The 23,574-nt window shown below is 37.6% G+C and overlaps 1 protein-coding gene across 1 annotated transcript; it reads left to right on the forward strand.

Annotated features, from left to right (window-relative positions):
• The first annotated feature begins 337 nt into the window (after positions 1-337).
• Positions 338-1,051, forward strand: LOC138885482 (uncharacterized). The gene has a single exon (XM_070166436.1). The coding sequence runs from the start codon at positions 338-340 to the stop codon at positions 1,049-1,051; it is 714 nt and encodes a 237-aa protein (XP_070022537.1).
• Positions 1,052-23,574: the final 22,523 nt, after the last annotated feature.

The raw sequence follows: 23,574 nt of genomic DNA on the forward strand, positions 1-23,574 counted from the left end.
ACTTTGTGGATCTAGCAATGGATCTCGAAAGGATTCATTAGGAGGAGAGGGCCAATAGGGACCAAAATAAAAAGGCCCGTACTTTTGGCACTTTCAATGCAGTGCCTAATTCGGGAAAGGGCAGAGCAGTAGAGGGCCATCTGGACCACCACATTCTAAGGTGCAGACAACTTTCAGTAGCCCTCCAATGGCATACAGTTCTAGATATGGAGACTAGTCTAGGACTGTTCAGAGTGACCATCATACTACACATCAGGCTCTGAGTAGTGTGGGTTCTTATCAACGCCACTCTAGTGTTACCAAGGAACCTCGTGGTCCGTACTATGGTTGCGGGTTGATGGGTCATATCCGAAAGTTTTGCCTTAACGGGCAACAGGGTTCGAGAGCTCATTCGACACCTTCTACGGCTACTACTTCGGTTGTACCACCCCCACCTAGGGGTAATGGAGCCCATAGTGGGCGCAATGCAGGAAAGGTGCCACAGGCAGCTACCACTTCCCAGGGGTCTCATCCTCGTTTCTATGCCATGCCTACTCGCCCTACTGCAAAGGCTTCAGATGCAGTCGCCATAGGTATACTTACTGTTTGTACTCTAGATGTTTATGCTCTTATGGACCCTGGTTCTACTTTTTCCTATGTTACTCTGTACTTTGCTTTGGATTTTGGGATAGAGCCAGAACAACTACTTGAACCATTTTTTGTGTCGACTCTGGTGGGAGATTTTGTTATTTCCTCCCTCGTATATAGGGGTTGTGTGATTATAATTCAAGATCGAGAGACTACGGTAGACCTCATTGACTTAGAAATGGTTGACTTTGATGTGATCATGGGGATGGAATGGTTATACAAGTGTTATGCTATTCTTGATTGTCGTGCCAAAGTGGTCAAGTTTGAGTTTCCTAATGAGTCAGTTCGTGAGTGGAAGGGAAATATTGTTGAGCCTCGATGTAAGTTTATTTCATACCTTAAGGTGAAGAAGATGATTACGAAGGGGTGTCTTTATCATTTAGTTAGAGTCACTGACACAACTGCGGAGGTAGCAAGAATTTAGTCTGTGCCAGTTGTTAATGAGTTTCCTGATATTTTTCCTGATGAGCTTCCGGGTATCACACCAAATCGGGTCATCGACTTTGGGATAGATGTGGTGCCAGATACTCAACTGATATCTATTACCCCATACCGAATGGCTCCAGCCGAGTTAAGAGAATTGAAGGAGAAATTAAAAGATTTATTGGATAAAGGGTTTATTAGACCTAGTGTACCGCCTTAAGGTGCGCCAGTGTTGTTTGTGAAAAAGAACATTAGTTCTTTGAGGATGTGTATTGACTACAGACAACTTAACAAAGTAACCATCAAGAATAGGTACCCACTACCTCGAATAGACGACTTGTTTGACTAATTTCAAGGGGAGAAATGCTTCTTGAAGATTGATTTAAGGTCGGGGTATCATCAATTGAAAATTCGAGAGAAGGATATTCCCAAAATAGCTTTTCGGACCCGCTACGAGCATTATAAATTTTTGGTGATGTCATTTAGATTAACTAATGCAGCCGCATCCTTTATGGATCTAATGAATCGGGTTTTCAAACTATTTCTTGACAGGTTCATAATTGTTTTCATTGATGACATATTAATCTATTCGCAAATTCAAGAGGAGCATGCCAATCATTTGAGAATAGTATTGTAGACGCTTTTGGAGAATGAGTTATATGCCAAATTCTCTAAGTGTGAATTTTGGCTCGAATCCATAGCCTTCTTGGGTCATATGGTATCTCGTGAATGTATTAAGGTTGATCCTCAAAAGATTGAAGCGCTTAAGAGTTGGCCCTGACCAACTACACCGATGGAGATCCATAGTTCTTGGGATTAGCGGGATACTATCGGCGGTTTGTTGATGGATTTTCTACTATTGCATCTCCGTTAACCAAGTTGACATAGAAAACAACGAAGTTTCAGTGGTCGGATGCTTGTGAGAGAAGTTTTCAAGAGTTGAAATCTAGATTGACTACGGCGCCGGTGTTGGCATTGCCAACAAGATTGGGTGACTTTGTGGTTTACTGTGATTCCTCCAGAGTTGGGTTAGGTTGTGTCTTGATTCAGAAAGGTAAGGTTATCGCTTATGCTTCTAGGCAGTTGAAGATCCATGAGAAGAACTATCCGACCCATGACTTGGAATTTGTCGCGGTTGTTTTTGCCTTGAAAATCTGGCGGCATTACTTGTACGGTGAGCATTGTGAAGTATACATCGACCATAAAATCTAGCAATATATATCCAAGCAGAGGGAATTAAATTTGAGGCAAAGGATATGGTTAGAACTTTTGAAAAATTATGATCCAAGCATTCATTACCATCCGGGAAAGGCGAATGTGGTAGCCGATGCGCTAAGCTGAAAGTCAAGAGGTACCTTGGCACATTTACCGATAAGTAAAGAGCTTGCTGCTTGTGCCATAACACGTTCCTCTCTTATTGAGCATGTCAAGGCTAAGCAATTTGAAGATCCAAATTTGGTGAATATTCGAAATGGTGTGCAATATAAAGATATCCTTGAATTTTCTCTTGACGAGGATGGGGTGTTGAAGATGAACGGTCGCTTGTGCGTGCTAGATGTCGATGGGCTTCATAATATAATTATGGATGAGGCACACAGTTCGAGATATTCTATACATCCAGGGTCCATAGAAATGTACAAAGACTTGCGGGAGATCTATTGGTGGAATCGAATGAAGGAAAACATTTCGGACGTGGCTAGATGTTTAAATTGCCAGCAAGTAAAGGCTGGGCATCAAATACCTGGTGGGTTGGCTCAGAATATTGAGATTCCATTTTGGAAGTGGGATATTATTAACATGTACTTTGTTGTGGGTTTGCCTCACACTCGCTCGAAGAATGAATCTATTTGGGTGACTGTAGACCGACTTACAAAGTCGGAGCATTTTTTACCCGTAAAGATGACTGACACGGCACCGCAGTATGCTAAGTTGTACTTGAAACAAATTGTCAGACTTCATGGTATTCTAGTTTCCATTATATTTGATAGGGAGGCCTAGTTTACTGCTTAATTTTGGCAGTCCTTTCAAGAAGGATTGGGTAAAAGTGTCAATTTGAGTACCGCTTTTTAGCCACAAACAACAGGCAGACTGAGAGGATTATTCAGACGCTTGAGTATGTTGCAAGCTTGCGTCCTTGATTTTGGTAGGAATTGGAACGAATACTTACCTCTTATTGAGTTTTCCTACAATAATAGTTATCATGCTTGTATCTAGATGGCTCCCTAAGAGGCTTTGTATGGACGATATTGAAGATCACCTATTGGGTGGGTTGAGACGACAGAGGTAGGATTACTTGGTCCCGAGCTTGTACATGATGCCTTAGAGAAGGTGGCTTTGATTCAACAATGACTTAAGACTTCTCATAGCCGACAAAAAAGCTATACAGATGAACATCGACGAAGGATTTTCAGAGTCGACACCTGACATTTGGTTTTGGTGTGCCATATCACCGTTTTTTAAAATAACAATTTCCTTTCAAAACGCATTTGAATCTTAAACCAATTTGCACCAAAGATTCTAGATAAGGGGGTTCATTTGACTCGAGAAGATGGTGTTAGGCATTTTCCGAGTCCCGTAACTAGTACGGTTGCATACATGATCAAGTTAACTTTAAGAATATTCGAATTGAAGTAAAAACACACAAAGGAAAATAAACATCCAAAAGGTTCGAGGTCGTCCCTTCCTAATAAAATAAAACAAAACAAAATAAAATAAGTCCTACTAGCCTATACTATGCCTCCACTGATGATGCCACGACCTTCACATTTACTTCGGGTCATTCCCTAGGCTAAAATATTTACAAAGTTCACAGGGCATTCCCCAGATGAATTTATCTAAGAGACAACCTCTCACCTTACATTCAAACATTATAAATTAAACTAAATGCCCTAAGGCTTGCCTACCCAAATGCGATCGGCCTAAACATGCTACTAGCCGTCCAAATAAATAAAATTTAATTAAACTTAGTATTAAGCCAATTCTATGCATAAACTATGACTAAAGCCTTGATTTCAATTAATTTGAACTAACGAGATTTTCATTTTTCCAAATTCTAACCCCACGACCCACCTTGTTACTCTAAAATTTTGTATCAATGTTTTATGTCATTTATTTCCAATATACTCTAACTAATGCTCTTTATTTTATGAATAGCATCTTAACACTTGAATTCAAATGAATTGTTGTAATTTAACACTCTTCATCTTATGTTAGAACTAAAGCAAACAAGCAGAAGCATTTTTCACATTTTTAATATAGCACGAAACTCAATAGAGAATTGATAATAAGAAATTTCAATTCTCAATTATTGAAATATCAATTAATAGAAGTAATACGAGAGCAGGTCTTTTGAAGCTACTGAAAATTTCTTCACAAAATCAACCAAACGTATTGAAACATGGCAAACAAATCAAATCGATGGTCGGAACCTTTGACAAGACAACCTCTACGATCAGCAACTTCGGACGGATTCCCAAAATTTCGAGATTATAAACTAACTGAAACATCTGACTTGGGAGTTTGAAACCAAATCCAGAAATCTCAACAAAACTTTGTTGTGAAGAAGATCATGAATTTGAATTTGCTTGAAGATCATGGAAATGCTCCATGTTTGTTTTTGTCACTTTTCTCGTTCCCCCCTTTTGTTTGTCCGTTCCCTTACCCCCTGTCCGTACGTGACTTACCCCTCCCCTGTTTCTCGTTTTCCTTTTCTTTCAGGTGAGTTCGGTGGCTGGCTGGTGGCGTGCGGCTGTTTCTAGTCTTGGAGAGGAGGGTGGCAGATGGTTTAAGGGGTTTGGGCGGAGTTGCTGGCGGCAAAGGGGTCGTTGGGTTTGGGTGGCCGCTGGAATTGGAGAAGGAGGTGAGATTTTGAAGTGGAGGTTTGGCGACTGACCTTCTCTAAGGTTTGAGGTGGCTAATTCTTTAGGTTAGAAGAGGGTTAGTGAAGTGTGGTCCTTCTAGGATTTTTAAAATTAGGGTTTTATTTTGGTTGGGGAGTTAATGGTAGCCCTAGGATTAGATTGGATAAGTGGCTAGGATTTAGAGGGGAGATAGGTTAGATGGGTTATGGGTCTTGGGATATTCGAATTTGGGCCTTTTTTGGGCCAAGTCAAGCTCAAAATAATGGTCTTCTCACATTAAAACAAGACAAAATTAGTCCAAAATTTTTCTTCTTATCTTTTTGAAAAAATAAAATATCAATACTATTTTTATATTTTTTAATTTTATGAAAGGTAGATAAACTAAAAGTAACTAGATAAAATATCAATTATCTAAATAAAAGAAAATATTTTTTTAATTTTTATTTTTGTGATAAAATAAAGTAAAAGAGTCAAAACTAGTTAAAATAGCGATATTAGACCTAAACTAAATATTTAAACGCTAAAATGTGTAAAATCTCGGGGAGGGTCAAAAATTACATGTCTACAGCTGCCCCTCTTTGACTAGAAACACGAAGAGTTTTAAAACAAAGAACAACGAGACAGAATTTTTGACCCGACTCTTATTTAGAGAGAGCAAAAACTAAAACAAAGGAGAAAGAGACCGAGCACTGGTATCTTAGCTGCCGACATATCCTTGGCTATAAAGGAATCAGGTCACGTGTAGTTCAGAAGTAGGAAATGTAGAGAAGGATACCGAGGTGGAGAGTCGAGTGAAGTGTCGTCGAGGTTCCGGTCCGCGGTTCCTGTCATTACATCAAAATTGAAAGCAAATTTTACAGTAAAAATAAAAGAAAAATACAAAATCCTATCTACTCCTTGTCTTGAATCTCCACTTGCTCCTTCAACATGAAACTGAAAATTCACCCTATTCTTCAGGTGGCCATCCTTTTGACTTGAATTTGTAGAAAACTGGAAGTTGACCCTATTCTTCAGGCGGGATCCTACTGCTTTGACTTGAAATAAACATGAAATTTGAGTAGACTTGAGCTTGCAAACCTTGTCTTTCGAGTGGGATCGTGCTACTTCTGATTTGAACAAACAATTGCCCCTATTCTCTAGGCGAGATCCTGCTATCTTTGACTCGAATCTTGAAAACTGAAAGTTGACCTTGTTCTTCGCAGACTCCTGTTGTCTTTGACTTGAATATTGAAAACTGAAAGTTGACCATGTTCTTCAGGCGGGCTCCTGATGCTTCTTGAACTTGAAAATTGAAAGTTGACATTGTTCTTCATGTGGGCTCCTGATGCTTCTTGAACTTGAAAATTGAAAGTTGACCCTATTCTTCAAGCGGGCACCTGATGCGTCTCTGACTTGAACTTGTAAACTAAAAGTTGACCCTGTTCTTCAGGCGGGATCCTCCTTGATTTTGAATGAAATTGAAAGTTTACCCCGTTCTTCAGGAGCCTCTCTGACTTGAACTTAAAATTAAAATTTAACCTTGCTCTTCAGGCGGGCTCCTGGTGCCTGCAATTAAAACAACAAACGAACAAAATTTTCTTCCCCAGTTTGCATTAGGAAGATTTGTGAGTTGTTAGCAATACTATAAATCAACTATGTTGTTGATATAAGATGCAATGATAAGAGTAAAATTATAGACTCGACTAGGATGCCTCATATGAGATTGAGCTTAAGGAAAAATATAAATTGAGCTTGATTAAACAAAAAATTGACCATATTCTCTAGGCGGAACCCTGAACTAAAGGAAAACAAAGGATTAACAATTTAAGGAAACTAAAATTGGCCTTGTTCTCCAGGTGGGACCCATGAACTAAAGAAAACTAAAGACTAACAACTTAAAGAAACTAAAAACTGACCCTATTCTCTAGGCGGGGGCCCTGATTTCAAGGAAATCTAAAGATTAAGAACTTAAGAAAACAAAACTGACAACTTAGGAGAAACTAAGAAGTGACCCTATTTTCCGGGGGGACCTGAACTTAAGGAAAGCTAAATATTAATAACTTGAGAAAACTAAAACTAACCATATTTTCCAGGCGGGACCCCTGAACTTTAAGAAAACTAAAGACTCTTCCGACTAGGGAGAATGCCTAGGATGTACTATTCTTCTCAACTAGGAAATATTCTTGGGAGGTAATGATCTTCTCAACAAGGAAAATGCCTAGCAAGTAAAAACCTTCTCAAACAGCCTTTGAGCTGATAAAATATAGGCACGACACCCGAACGTTTCAAGCTTCAAAGCTTTGATTTGGGCATAATCTTCACAACAAAGAAAACTTGTAGTTTAAAATATGGTGGTTGGTTTGTGGCCTTTACCTTGAGGGCGATTGCTCCTTTACTTGCCATAATAACTTTGATTTCAACTTGGAAGACTTTGCTTGTTATTGACTGACCACTTTCCGGTCAACCCTTATCACGGAAAACACCTCTGATTTGTTCAAGCCCAATACCCATTATCTGTTGCATTGTGCTCATGAACTGATATTTACTGAACCTTTGAATTTCATATGAATCCCAAAGCACACCAATTATCGCCAACTCAGTGCGCATACTGCTCTTTCTTGACTTATGCCACTTTGATGTGCTATCCAGACTTCGCTTTGTTCAATTGGAAAGCTGGTAGCAGATTTTAAAGTCATTTCTCACTTGTTCTAACAGAACAAACACCAAAAGAGGACTTAAACAAAGCAAGAAGAATAGAGAAAGGGGACGATGGAAAGAGATGACATCTAACAAGAAAATTACCAAGTAGAAAACTTATAAGATGTGAACGCCAACTCCAATGACCATGATATGCATTTTGGATTAAGCGGCCTAACTGTCAAGCAAATCTAATGTTCAACTCATGTTATACCTCCAAGCCGTGATACTGGGCTTCAATGCTATGATATCCTATCTGATTCACGATCCTTATTCGACTTGTAGTGCTCGAAGGGTTTTCACCATCAAGCCTCCGTCATTTTGTTCTTTTTTCCAACTCACCGTCGCCTTATGGTGCCTGTGAAGGTTTTCACTGATAAGACTCTCTCATTTTGCTCTTTTCTTCTTATTTTCCTCTGATTCTGCAGATGACAGGGCATTAACCATGATAAAATTATCATATGCTCATGGCATCGCTAACTCAACACTCTCAAAGATTATCTAAGAGGTCTTTTTTGGACTGTAATATGACTTTTAGACAGGGTTAGAAAGAAAGAATATCATAAAGTCCCAAAATAACTAAGACGACAGGGTTAATTTATTTACAACTTTTGGAATCTATTTTAAAAAAAATTTCCCCAGTTTCTAAAATAAGAGAATTTGATTCCTTTTTTTCTTTTTCTTGAGAAGGAATTTCTAAGAAAACTACCCCACTCTTGACTTCGTGGGATTATAAAATATTTTATTTGGTGCGACAAAACTGTAAGGATGCCTATGTATCTTGTTGACACAAGAATCAGGTCGAACGTAGTTCAAAGGAATACTTTTTCTAGTTGCTATTTTTCTTTTTCTTTTTTTACTTTTCCTCTTTTTTTCTTGAATTTTTCTTTTGGAATGTACATCTAAAACGAACCTTATGGGGGGCTTGAATTTTTTTTAATGACTCTAACTCGATTCCAAAAGAGGGGAGGTCAAGAAAATTAGCATGGGCTCAAAAGGGATACCAAATGGTATAAAGTGTTTGGGTAGCTGAAAGAGGATCTCCCAACCTTTGAAAATGCCAAGTACAACACATGCAACTTGAAAATGAAAATTGAAGATCATGCACAACATTTCTTTTGCAGCTTTGGTATTGATATCACTGATATGCCTTTTACTTTTCCTCAGTACCTTGTCAAGTACAGAACTCTAATCGGGTGATTTTTCTTCATAATGGATACCCTCCGTTAGTTTGGGAAAAACTCCCATAGCTTTATCTTGTAACTTGAGATGCACTTGAACTCAAAGTTGTTTGTTTCAAACACATAATTCAGGCTTTAAATGATCTCAATATCCAAATATTTACTTATTTCCCTCAAATGTTCATCTTCAAAACTTGTTTCATTGCTTCATGATTAAAATAACTTTTAAGACAAGGCTGAGAATTACGCGTGCATGTCATGTCACTAGAGTCAGCATGAAAAGAACTATAAAAGGAAAAGAGAACTAAACAAGAACTGGCTAGAACTAACGGAAAATAGGATATTGCATTAGACATACGGTGAAAAGGGTTTGAACAAAAAAAGCAAAATAAACTGGGGTTACAACCTTGGAATAAACCTAGATAACACTAAACGAGTTACTACAAGTAAACGAACTAGGCAAAATAAAAGGATAGAAGGGTTTAAGTCACGAGATAATATCTGAATTACAACCCTGAAATAATCCGAACAACAGAAATGACAACAAAATAAACCACCAGGACTCCTCCCCGGCTAACCAAGAAAGGAGCATCTTTCCAATTACCAAGCTAGACATCTTAGCCACTGAGTTCCACATCAATATTACCAAGACCATTACCAACTTCAATCACACTGGCCCCAGCAAATAGCTTTTGGGTCCCTTTTACCGACTCGTTCTTAAGATCAATTTCCAAGACTAATAGCGTTGAAAGCTTTGCAGAAAGTGTCCCTCCAAGGAGCTCAGAAGAGTTCTCATATTCCTTTTCAATACAAATCATGCCCATCATATGCATCTCATTGTGGACATGTAATGGACTTTGGCTATTATCCGCCGCATCTAGATTTTGCACGATAATGTCACCTACATTAATAAGCTTCTGGATTGCTCTTTCAATATGCCAACACGTTTCTATGTTGTGCCCCGTGGCATTAGAGCAATACACACACCTTTGAGAATAATCAAAATTCTTTGGAAGGGGGTTCAAAATTTTTATCTGAATCGGCTTCAACATGTCCAATTGCCTCAACCTTTAGAACAAACTGGCATATAATTCTCTAATAGGAGTGAAAGACTTCTCCTTTTGTTACTGCCTTTTCATTTTGTACTCCGACCTTGGTTGGAACTTCTTGTAGGTAGGTGGTTGATATGCTTGTGGAGGTGGGTAAGACATTTATGGAGGCGATGCAGGCCATTGTGCATCTTGTGGATGTGGAGCATATGGCGGTGCATTATGGATAGAGTACTGGGAAGGTAAGGTATGACTTTGGGGATTTTGTGGAGAAAAGTAGCATTGGGGAGGATTATCTGGAGTACGGGGATATTCATGTGGTCGATGTTGAGGCTGAAAGCGTTGAGCAGGAACGCCCACTGGATCTTATCGTTGGTGGGGCTCAACAACATCTTTCCTATTTCTTTTTCTTCCACCCAAACTTACTGAGATGTTCTGAATGTCTTCTGTAAAATCTTTCAATGTAGAGTAGCTCATGATTTTGCCTGACTTGATTCCTTCTTCTACTATCTCCCCCATTTTTTCCACATCATTGAAAGGTTTACCTAAAGCCGGGATCAAATGACTGAAGTAGGTGGTTCCCTGAGCTTGTAGGAAAAGCTTAACCATTTCTTCTTCATCAATCGAGGGATTGACCCGAGCAGCTTGTTCCCTCCATCTAAGCCCAAACTCCCTAAAACTTTCCTCAGGTTTCTTTTACATCTTAGATAGGGAGGAGCGGTCTGGGATAATGTCTAGATTGTACTGAAAGTGTGAAACAAAATCTTGAGCCATGTCATCTCATGCATGCCACTTACTAACATCTTGACGAGTATACCACTCCAAGGCTGCCCCACTCAAACTCTCACTGAAATATGCCATCAACAATTCATCTTTCCCTCCAAAACTTCTCATTTCACTGCAGTATCCCCTCAGATGGGCTACTGGATCTCCACGCCCATCATACAAGTTAAACTTTGGCATTTTAAACCCCGAAGGCAGATGAACAACAGGGAACATACACAAGTCATTGTAAGACATGTTAATCGGATTTCCCATCCCTTGCATGCTCGTTAAGGATTGTTCTATACCTTTCAGCTTCCTGGATATCTCATCTCGCCCTTCTTTTCCTGTGAACTTTTCATTTTCAACATGAGGCTCATTCCGAAGGCTATGATTGTATGAGTCAGGGACCTTGTGGGCAACCTCTGAGGGGTAGTATTGGGCATCATGAGTTTTGAGTGGGTGTTCATTGTTGGATCTATGAAGGAAAGATTGTTGAGAAGTTGTGATCGTGGGAATAATAGATATGATAGGAGGGAAAATTTTGGGAAAGGTAGTTGGAGGATGAGTGATGGAGCTACTAGGGAGGTTGGGAAAGCTATGATAAGCGGGAAAATCTTGAAAGTATGGTAGATCATCTGGCACTATGGCTGGAGTTTGGGTAAGGGTAGTATCTACGAAGCTAGGTGGTGGCGGAGGTGGTGCCTTCCCAGTCATCCAAGCCTGATATATATCCTCCATGTGTTGTATTAACATCCTTACCTCTTTAACCACCCAATATCCTATTCAACCAATTGTTGTCGGGTACCAGTATCAACCAACTCAACTCCATTGTCATCTGCCATTGCCTTTCAACTTTATGTTGTAGGAAAGAGTTACCAGTTTAAGAATCACAAACCAACCACCCTTCTTCTATAATGAAGATAATAAAGAGGAACATAATGAAGTTATCATGTTAGCATTAGGGCATTTAACAAAAGATAATCTCACAATTTGTGCAATGCACCTAGTCACAGTTATCGGTTCTAAAATGACTTCGAGGGTACGAAGGTCATATGGCATCATCCCAATTTCACTCTTCTTGCCCTATTTCCTCTTCATTTTCATTTTTTCTTGGTTTTTCATTTCCTCCCATCCCTTTTCTTTCTCATTATCGCTCTTTTCTTACATCCCATAGTTTTCTCTCATTTCTCACATCCTATAACTTCATCTCTTTTTTTTCTTTTTAATTTTAAAAATGATTCGATCGAACCCTATGTAGGTTGCCTACGTATCACGTTCCATATGAATCAGACCAAGCATAGTTCTGAAAATGTAATAGACAAAATAAACTAAAAACAAAAATCTTTTTGGGTTTTTCATTTATAACCCTTTTTTTCAAATACAAAATGGGAAGTACGATGACAAAAGATTTAACAGACTCAGCCAGACTATGACAAACTTTGACACCACCTAAAAGACTCAACACTACTGGACAAGACTATTAAGTAAAAGAAAACATGAAAACAGACTCAAAAATATATAAAAAAAAGGCTACTCAAGTAGCTCCTGAATGCAGTGGTCCTGACTGGATGGTCTTGGGGGGTCTGACATGCCCAAGTTCTGGCAAATAGATCCATACCTGAATGAGAAAAATAAGACCAGATAGAGTTAGTGACTCAAGACACTATGTGAGACCATGTCGCGCCCCTTTTTTCCTCGCGAAGTTTGGGTTTATGACATTTTGGGACAACTCTTTTCCTTTTGGGAATTGGGTATGAGATTAGAAGAATCGCCACCTAACGGATTAAGGTGTGTTAGGGCACTTAGAGCAAATAACTCGTGAACTAGTTTACATCACCAAAGATTGGATAAGGGCTCGAAATTACCTTGAGGGGAAGGTGTTAGGCACCCCTCGAGGTCCACAACGGTGGGTCCCAGCCAAACTCAATTTAAGCGAATTAGTCTTATAAGCAATTTAAACAAATAGATATTACTCTTAAAACAAGGAGTAAAGGGGTTCCTAGGTTTTTTAGCCTATTGGATCACTTCTGTACAATACTTGGTAATCGTCCCAAAATTGGGGTGCTACAATTAGCATTAGCGCATAGGTCATTATTTTCTTTACTACCCAAGTACCCTCCCCTTTTCAATTATTACCTAAGCGTTCTAATAACATCCAGTACGTACCTTATGCGTGCACTACCCGTCCTTTAACTCTGGCCCTTGAGGTGTTTAGGACCTCTATTAAAGGCGGTTCTAGACTCACCTATGTTGTTTAAAAAGAGAAAACTAAGCGACAAACAAAAGTCAAGTAGGACTGTCACATAAGGGCAATTAAGCGGGCTCATGTTAACCTCCACAAATAGACAAACAAATGCACCTTGTTCAAACAAGCAATTTTAAATAATTTTTAGGATCCTATAGGCAGGATATCTAAATACGCACAAACAAAATGCACATCAATTTTATTAAAGCGAGCAGACGCGTACCTATAAGTTGCCTACTAATTTTCGTTAATACTATGAAACCGGGCACACGTCAAACAAGCAGTCATAGTTTTTAGACCGAGAATTTAATTAATCTACAGGCTTGCCTAAGTGATAACCGGGCAGAACTTTATAGACATGGCATCTAAGCTGTAAATCAACTACTGATTTTTAACAGGCAGATTTTATCTTAAATCCTATAGGCATGCTTTCTAAATGTAGGAACCGATTCATTTATTTTCTATATGCATGATTTCTAAGTGCAGAAACTAATTTTTTGAACACTTACTTCCTAAAGGCATGATGTCTAAGTGTCAAGACTGATTTTATACTTATTCCCTATATGCATGATATCTAAGTTGCAGAAAATTGATTTTAAAACCTTATGGGCATGATTTCTAAATGCAGAAACTGATTTTTGTGAAATCCTAGAGGCATGGTATCTACAATTGTAAACCTATAGGCATGATTTCTATTAATCACATATTGGTAGAATTCTTAAGCACATCACCAGGAAAATTTGTTAATCAAACAGACAGAACCCTATGGACATGGTCACTAGTGCACGTTGAATTGAAAATACATGTAGATCCTATAAGCAGGATTTCTAATGCATAGAATTAAACATAAAGTCCTATAAGCAGGGTTTTTAACATGCAGATGTGCAGCATAGAATCAAACGATCATAAAAATCATACAGGCAGGATCACAGTACTGTATCCACATAGAGCAATCAGTGTAGTTAAGTCCTATAGGCAGGATTTTTACCCGATTTCAACAAAAAGATATAAGAATAGATCCCCCAACCTTTACTAATAACCCCAAATCTATTTATTATAGCGATTATTACAGGCCAATATGAATAAATTATGCAATAAGAATCATTAAACTATAAGGAGCCTTAGCAGGACCAACATCAATCTTGGAAACCAGGCCTTCAAGTAAGCAAGTCTGATATACACAGGTATCAGGATCCATAATACCATAAGCCATGCTTCCAGTGTGTCAAAGTTCCCAAAGAGCCTCAAGGACCCCAGGCAATGCTCACACTGGATCCATACATTCAACACAAGATTCGTAAGAGATTGCAAACCAGCTCCAATGTGTTAGAGTTCAAAGGAGTTTCAGGGACCCTAGATAGTGCTCACATTGGAGGTGGTAGGAACCTAAGTAGCTAAGAGTGGAAATTTGAAAAGTAGTACATGTAAGGGGTAGGGGATTGTTTTTAGAAAACAGTTTTTCTTCAAGAGCAAACAGAAGTAGAATTCTACCTAGACAAGCAGAATTCAGACAGATTGGTGTAAATACTGTGTCAACTAAAGCAATTACAAAGAAGCAGGGGTACTTGATGTACAAACAGAACTGACCATACATACAGTATCTAAACATGTTATGAATAGAGGCATACAACTGAATCAACAAGGTTTCATATGATTGAAGTTGATTTAGTTCACTAATTACCACTAGGTGGGAACATGTAGACATATATTGGACAGAAGCATGCTGAAGTTAAGATAACCAACTAAACAAACACATAGAGAAGGATAGTAGGAAATTAAAGCATACCAGTCTAGAAAGAAGTACACAGAAATCATGGATCAAGCAGAAACATGTTAAGGTAAACTATCCTTACTAGCACACATAACAAGAGAGGTTAATAGGAATTAAAGCATGTTAGTTAAGAGAGAAACAAACATGAAGCAGAGACATGTTGATGTCTATTGTGAACTGACTACATAGCATGTAGAATAGAGCATGGTAACAGAAATTGAGGCATACTAGTTAAGAGAGCAGTAAATAGGAAGATATAGGGCAAACAAAATCATGTTGAAGTCTAACTACATAGTATATAGAAGAACAATGATAACAGAAATGGAGGCATACCGTTTAAGGATATAGCAAACATGAAGGTGAAGACAAATGAAATTCAAGGGTCTAGCCTTGGCTTTCAGCTGGCTAGACAGTGCAACAAATCAAAGAACTGTAAGTGTGTAAATGTATACCACTGTGTGCTTGTAAGTATAGGTGTCTGAGTTTGGGCGTGGCTTTAAAAAAATTACAATGGTGAGATTTATATAGCATTCAGCAGAGTAGAACAAATAAGGCAAAGAAACTTAAGAGCTCACGAACAAGGTATGCAAATCATTCAAACAGTTAATTAAGGCTAAACCCAATCAATTAATATGACAGAATCCGGAAAATATCACTTAGATTAGGGAGAATCAATTAACAGGCGAGATTGAAGTTTAATAAGGTAAGAAATAAGTCAGGGGCCGTTTATAGGTCTGTCAGAACAAAATCAAAACCCAGAAATCAGGCCAGTACCATAATTAAGGAAGACAGTACCAATTATAAGTCACATATAAGGGAAAAATAAATAAAAATCTCAGAATGATATCAATTTAAAAGAAAATATAATTTCAAACCCTAATTAGGCAGATAAATCAATTAACCAATTTATTTAATCGGGCCAAAGTGAACAGGCAAGAACAGTGAGACAAATAATCGAATAACGGAAAACTTTAAGCATATTGAAACACAGAGATGAACCATCAAGCAAGGACAATAGTGGAGCAGTAAAGAAGAAAGGCCCTGGTTGAACCTTTAAATGTTTTAAAACATTTGCAGAAACTTTAAAGATGAAACCCTAGTCCTTAAGGAAAAGGTAAAATCGGTAGATAATAGCGGTAAAAATGAAGAAACCTTAAAGGAAAATGGTTAAAAAAACCCCAAACACAGATCTAAAGAGATATGGACCTATTCAACAGAAATAGTTAGGTTTGTACAAAAATAAACGAATGTGTAAAAATCAAGTTTTAGACCGAAGATTTGAAGCCATGAAAACACAAAAGTGACAATACTCACAAACAAATGGTGAATATATACGGATTCATTAGAAGATTGAGGGATTTGAACCAAATCTGTTCGAATCCCCTTGAGATTCCATCAAACAACAAAGAAATCGAACAACCAATAGAGATAAGAAGCAGGATATGGCCTAAGATCGAAGAGAAACCCCATGGATTGAAGGGGGTTCAAGTGACGGCGGGCTAGGGTTAGGAAGAGGTTGAGAGATAAGAGAGGAGGTAGGGATTTAGGGGCAGCGGTGTTTTAGAAATGGTTAGGTTTTGGGGAGTCGTTTGATTAATAAAAAAGGAAATGAATCTTGGACCGTTGATCTCAGAAGATCAACGACCAGGATTCCATCTGGGTTGGGGAGGGTTATTTGGAGATTGGTTATGGGTTATATTTAAGTGGGATAGGGCAGTTTTGGGCTAGGTCCAAAAATTTAACAAAATTAAAGAGGCTATTTGTTAAATACCCAATTAATTGATAAAATAATTTGTAAAAATAGTTAATTAAATGATAAAAATATATTTTATGTATGAAAATGATTTAAAATAATTACTTAATATTATAAAAATACAAATGGTTATTTTCTTATGAAATAAGGTAATTATGCACACATGGGGCTATTATTGCAAAGTTATTGCAATTATAACCAACATGTATATATGATTATTCATTAAATAATTAAAACTTAGTATAAATAAAAATTATAAAATTAAGCAATAAAATTTATCATAAAACCGTTTGTGATGCAATTAGTAATTATTTGGATAATAAAATGCTATAATAAATTAATTAAAATCCTTTTAAAATTACAGAAAATTATGGAAAATACTGATTGATGCTCATGCACTATTTTGAAAGTATATATGCATTTTAAAATATATGAGGGAAAAATTGGGTATCAACAGATAATATTCCTATTGAGTCATGCAAGGCATTGAGGCTATCTTTGCAAAATGACCTATGCGACCAAGAGTGGCTATTAGCGCAAACTCAACAAAGGTGACCTCGAAGACATGAAAATACCTCACTAAGGCTTATATGGATTCAAATTCCCAATAATCATGGCCCAAAATTAATTTGCAGAAATGACCCATTTTGTAAAAACGACCAATATGTCCAGAAGTTGCTAAAGATGCAAAATCAAAAAGGACGGACCTTAAAGTAATATGACACCTATTTGTTGACTCAAGATCCTAAGACATGGGTCATTGAACAACTTTTGCAAAAATGACCCTATTTTGCAAGAATGGCAGATGTGGCCAAAAGTGACTAGATATGCAGATTCAACAGGAATGGACCTTAAAATGGAGAGGACACCTTGTTGTGGACTTAGGGTTCTAAGACATGGGATAAAAAACTACTTTGAGAAAATAGTCCTATTTTGCAAAATGATCAATATGGTCAAACATGGCTAGACATGCAAGATTTGGCAAAGACCCCCCGAAGCGAAGAACCTAAGACTTACTAGGAAGACCGGACCCCATGTGGGCTTCCTACGTATTTCGTCTCGAAAGACGAGAACCAGGTATTCGTAGTTCGGGAGGATTGGATATGGGAAAGAATTAAAAAAAACAGTGATTTGGAGAAAACATATTTTTTTGTCTTTTTTGGAAAATAATGAAATATGTAAAATCTTTTTAGATTTTCTTTTGCTCTTTTTTTTTTATTTTTTGTGAAATCTGTGAAAGAAAAATGTGAGTGGGTTCTACTTGCTTCATTTTGTACTTCACCCTCTTTTCTCCTCATTGGTCCGCCAAATGACCTATTTACCCCAAAAGAATGCAACATGTAGCATACAGGGATGATCAAATGCCTTTTTGGGCCATTGGCCCGTTTTGACATAATGTGGATAAACCTCTACCACGGGACATAGTGCTTGGGACTGAACCTTGCTAGGACTAAATGACATGATACAAATAAAATGACCTAAACGCTGACCTAAGTTTGGGGTTCACTAGACAAGGAAATTCGGGGGAGCGTATGGTCGATGGTGGCTGCTCAAGCTTTCCACCCGCTCTATACATCTGAAGGCCCCCCTCCTAAAATAAGGGTGACTCAACAAATAGTTCGTGTACGCGATACGTACTACGAGACTTGTTGCAGAAAGAAGACCTATGATTATGCAAATGATGACAGTTACAACGCGGTAAACACATAAGAAAAAGCGATAAAAAAAATAACCAACAAAACAGGAAATACGACAAAGAAAATAGATAAACAAAGCAAATAAAGAAAACAAACACCTCAATCGAATATCCTAAAAGCCAACAAGATCAAGTATCAGCCCGAACCTGCAAGTCCCCAGCAGAGTCGCCAAAGCTGTCACATCTCTTTTTTCACTCACTAGCCCCTTTAAAATATAAAAAGTGATTTTTGACGCTCAAAAGGGTTTTCAATTTTGAAAGTGACAAAAAGATTGTGTTTCGAAGGATTTTCAGAGTCGTCACCTGACATTTAGTTTCGGTGTGCCAGGTCACCGTTTTTCTAACATAACAATTTCCCTTCAAAACGTATTTGACTCTTAAACTAGTTTGCACCAAAGATTCTAGATAAGGGGATTTATTTGACTCTGGGAGAAGGTGTTAGGCATTCCCCGAGTCCCGTAAATAGTTCGGTTGCATACATGATCAAGTTGACTTTTAGAATGTTCGAATTGAAGTAAAAAAACACAAAGGAAAATAAACATCCAAAAGGTTCGAGGTCGTCCCTTCCTAATAAAAGAAAATACAACAAAATAAAATAAGTCCTGCTAGTTTATACTATGCCTCCACTGGTGATGCCACGACCTCCATTTACATTTACTTCGGGGCATTCCCCGGGCTATAATATTTACAAAGTTCACGGGGCATTCCCTAGATGATTTTATCTAAGGGACAAACCTCTCAAGAGTTGTCACATCTCTTTTTTCACTCACTAGCCCCTTTAAAATATAAAAAGTGATTGTTGAAGCTCAAAAGGGTTTTCAATTTTTAAAGTGACAAAAAGATTGTATTTCGAGGATTTTCAGAGTCGCCACCTGACATTTGGTTTCGGTGTGTCAGGTCACCATTTTTTTAAAAATAACAATTTCCCTTCAAAACGCGTTTGACTCTTAAACTAGTTTGCACCAGAGATTCTAGATAAAGGGTTCATTTGACTCGGGAAGAAGATGTTAAGCATTCCCTGAGTTCCGTAACTAGTACGGTTGCATACATGATCAAGTTGACTTTTTAGAATGTTCGAATAGAAGTAAAAACACACAAAGGAAAATAAACATCCAAAAGGTTCGAGGTCGTCCCTTCCTAACAAAAGAAAATAAAACAAAATAAAATAAGTCCTACTAGCCTATATTATGCCTCCACTAATGATGCCATGATCTCCATTTATATTTACTTCAGGGCATTCCCTGGATTAAAATATTTACAAAGTTCACGGGGCATACCCCGGATGAATTTATCTAAGGGACAACCTCTCACATTACGTTCAAATATTATAAATTAAACTAATCGTCCTAAGGCTTGCCTATCCAAATGCTATCGGCCTAAACATGTTACTAGCGGTCCAAACAAATAAAATATAATTAAACTTAGTTTTAAGCCCAATTCTATGCATAAACTATGACTAAAGCCTAGATTTCAATTAATTTCAACTAATGAGATTCTCATTTTTCCAAATTCTAACGCCACGACCCACCTTGTTACTCTAAAATTTTGCATCAATGTTTTACGTCATTTATTTCCAATATACTCTAACTAATGCTCTTTATTTTATGAATAGCATCTTAACACTTGAATTCAAATGCATTGCTGTAAATTAACACTCTTCATCTTATGTTAGAACTAAAGCAAACAAGCAGAAGCATTTTTCACATTTTTAATCTAGCACAAAACTCAATAGAGAATTAATAATAAGCAAGTTCTACACTCAATTAGTGAAATATCAATTATTAGAAGACGAGAGCAGACCTTTTGAAGCTGCTGAAAATTTCTTCACAAAATCAACCAAACATATTAAAACGTGGCAAATCAAACCGTCGGCCGGAACCTTCGACGGGACAACCTCTATGATCAGCAACTTCGGACGGATCCCCAAATTTTGAGATTGTAAACTAACTGAAACATCCGACTTGGGAGTTTGAAACCAAATCCAGAAATCTCAACAAAACTTTGTTGTGAAGAAGATCATGAATTTGAATTTGCTTGGAGATCATGGAAATGCTCCATGTCTGTTTTTGTCACTTTTCTCGTTTCCCTCTTTTGTTTGTCTCTTCCCCCACCCTCTGTCCGTATGTGACTTACCCCTCCCCTGTTTCTCGTTTTCCTTTTCTTTCAGGTGAGGTCAGCGGCTGGCTGGTGGCGTGCGGCTGTTTTTGGTCTTGGAGAGGAGGGTGGCGGATGGTTTAAGGGGTTTAGGCAGAGTTGCTGGCGGCAGAGGGGTCGCTAGATTTGGGTGGCCGCTGAAATTGGAGAAGGAGGTGGGATTTTAGAGTGGAGGTCCGGCGGCTGACCTTCTCTGAGATTTGAGGTGGTTGATTCTTTAGGTTAGAAGAGGGTTAGTGAATTGTGGTCCTTCTAGGGTTTTTTAAATTGGGGTTTTATTTTAGGGTGGGGAGTTAATGGTAGCCCTAGGATTAGATTGGATAAGTGGCTAGAATTTAGAGGGTAGATGGGTCATATGGGTTATGGGTCTTGAGCTATCCGAATTTGGGCCTCTTTTGGGCCAAGTCAAGCTCAAAATAATGGTCTTCTCACATAAAAACAAAGCAAAATTAGTCCAAAATTTTTCTTCTTATCTTTTTGGAAAAATAACATATCAATACTATTTTTGTATTTTTTTTTAATTTTATGAAAGGTAGATAAACTAAAAGTAACTAACAAAAAATATCAATTAGCTAAATAAAAGAAAATATTTTTGTAATTTTTATTTTTGTGATAAAATAAAGTAAAAGAGTCAAAACTAGTTAAAATAGTGATATTAGATCTAAACTAAATATTTAAACGCTAAAATGTGTAAAATCTCGGGGAGGTCAAAAATTACATGTCTACAATGATCAAGTGTTCTTAATGATATTTCCAATGAAGGGTGTTATGAGTTTTCGGAAGAAGGGAAAGCCAAGTCCTAGAATTATAGGTCCATATCGAATCTTGAAAAGGATTGGTGAAGTAGCCTAAAAGCTGAAGTTACCTACATCGATGACTTTGGTTCATCCTGTTTTTCATGTATCGATGCTACGGGGGTATGTGCCCAATCCTGCTCACATCATCTCACCGGAGGTAATAGAAATAAATGACAGTTTAACTTATGACGAGGAACCGGTTGAGATTCTTGATAGGCAAGTCCATAGGTTGAGGACTAAGGACATAGCTTCAGTTAAAGTGTTATGGCATAATCATGACACCGAGGAGGCTACTTGGGAGGCCGAAGAAGATATAAAACTCCGATATACACACTTGTTCGCGACTTAAGGTACGACTACTTTTTGAAATTTTGAGTTTAGAGTTATCATAATTTACTTCCATGGGACAAGTGATTGATTGGTTCACATTGTACATGGTTGTTAGACTTGTCTTATGGTAATAAATTTTATTGTTGTGACGCTGGGAGAGGCTATGTAATGGTAGTTGGAGATATATAAAGTCATGAAGGCATTTATTTATGTAGTTATGATGAGTAGAGCAATGTAGGGCCTTTTATATTGTACACTTATGGCTCGCTGCCAGGTTAAAAATTTTGGGATAAGCCTATTAACGAAGAAAACTCTGCCGAAATTTTTAAAAATATGGAGAGTTAGTCGAATTTCGAAGTCTTAAAGAGTTAAGGAGTAAGGAAAGACTTGGAGATTACACTTTCGGACTTTAACACAACCAAGTATTTATATTCGAGCATAAATTTTTCTAAGTGAAGGAGAATGTAAAGCCTCCCCGTAAATTCTTTTTAATTAATTCCTACTAATTTCGAGCTTAAGAATGTGATTCAGTTTAACCCGAGTTAAGTGAGATTTCTTGAATAGAATATGTCATTGGAACACTTGGGGATAATTATTCTATCAAAGGTTTAATGTTGGATTAAGGGAAATTTAGGACATTATCATTAACACTTAGATATAATTTTTTGTATAATGGATAAATGCTTGGAAAATATTAATCTTCAAGAATAAATGTGGGGCAATTATATTTGGAATAAGATGGAAAGAGAAGTTTGGCAAAAGTTGTCATTAATAAAATTGGAACAAGGGAACAATGGAATTAATTAGGAAAGACAAAAGCAAACATGTTAAGTTGAAAAATGGAATGAACAAAGTTTATGATCAAAGAGGCGCTTCAGTGATGGACGCTACACTTGATGCGTCGCATATCCATCGCGTCCAAAACATTTCTGCTGCCACAATGTTGGCAGTGAACTCCAGCCATAGCGCCAACCTTGGCATCCACACAACTGAAGGGACTAGGATGCACGCTATGAAGCATGCGACGGGTCCCATGCGGCGTCCGAGTAAAGGGGCCTTTTAAAGGCAATTTCGGGGGTGTGGGGGGGGGGGGGGTTGGTATTTTAATTTGGGCATTGTCTTGGGAAGCTTAGAGAGAGAAAGGATTTTCATATCATTAATGCATCTTCAAGGTAAGAATTAAATTCCCTCTTTTGATAGATTTGGTCCATTTATTTCATCTATTAACCCTCCAACATCATGAAATTCATAGATCTTTGAAGAAAATCTCAAGACACTTTAAGAACTCAAATCTTGAATTTTCTAGGATTTGACAAAGGGGTAGTCTGCTCACTCCAAACTTATATAGTATACTCCAAGAATGTAGTAGAGTATGTTTATGAAGATATATTTGTATTTAAACATCTATTCATGAAACCCTGGAAGTGTTGGTTGGTAGGGATGATAAATAGTGTTGAGTCTTGTTTGAACGATATTATTCTGAGATTCTAGTGGAACGTCTACATCTCATAATATGTTTAATGAAGGATTTGGATAGGGTTTACCTTCAAATGATGATATAGGGATTTTTGCTAAACTTATAAAATTGGACTTAAAGTGTTAAACACTTAGTTGGGTTAGTTGGTATTGTTGTGACGCGTTAATAAGTTATGTGAGTTCGTATATATAGATTGTGACTCGTCGGCATTATTGGATCATTTGGGGTAAGCTTGGAAGCAATTTGAGGTACGTTGAAACTTATTACCTTCGAAACTTTTCTCCAAACTCATATCGAAACACGATTAAATTGAGTTTCAAAATGTAAGTCCTAACTTATGGGGACGAGCGAGTTAAGATTGTACCATTTTTTGTATCATAAAAGATTTGTGTGTTATGAATATTATTTTCTTGAAATGTATTCAATTTTAAAACTAAATAGATGAGGAATAGTACTTGTAGTAATTTTTTTAAAACGGAAATATATGAGTTGTGAAATATCTTGGATTTAACTATTCTCAAATAGTTGATTTGGCTATAAATATCGTCGTTGATAAATGTAAAGGTTTCGGGAGTTACTTAAGTTCATTGAGATTGACCTTGGATACTTTTCCTCATTAGGTCATGAAACTAAATGTGCTGGTGTAGGCGTAGAACCTACCTTACGGTTGGGAACTATGGCAGAGTACTTCCCATTAGGGGGTACTATTGTGCTACTTTATTAGCACGGCTGAGTTGATTCGTGTGGCACAACAATGAGACGATCCGAGC

This window comes from Nicotiana sylvestris, chromosome 2 (assembly GCF_000393655.2).
Source record: "Nicotiana sylvestris chromosome 2, ASM39365v2, whole genome shotgun sequence".
Classification (NCBI taxonomy): domain Eukaryota; kingdom Viridiplantae; phylum Streptophyta; class Magnoliopsida; order Solanales; family Solanaceae; genus Nicotiana; species Nicotiana sylvestris.

Coding starts and splice junctions, on each gene's coding strand:
- LOC138885482 (XM_070166436.1), top strand. CDS start 338: ATGGGTCATATCCGAAAGTTTTGCCTTAACGGGCAACAGGGTTCGAGA.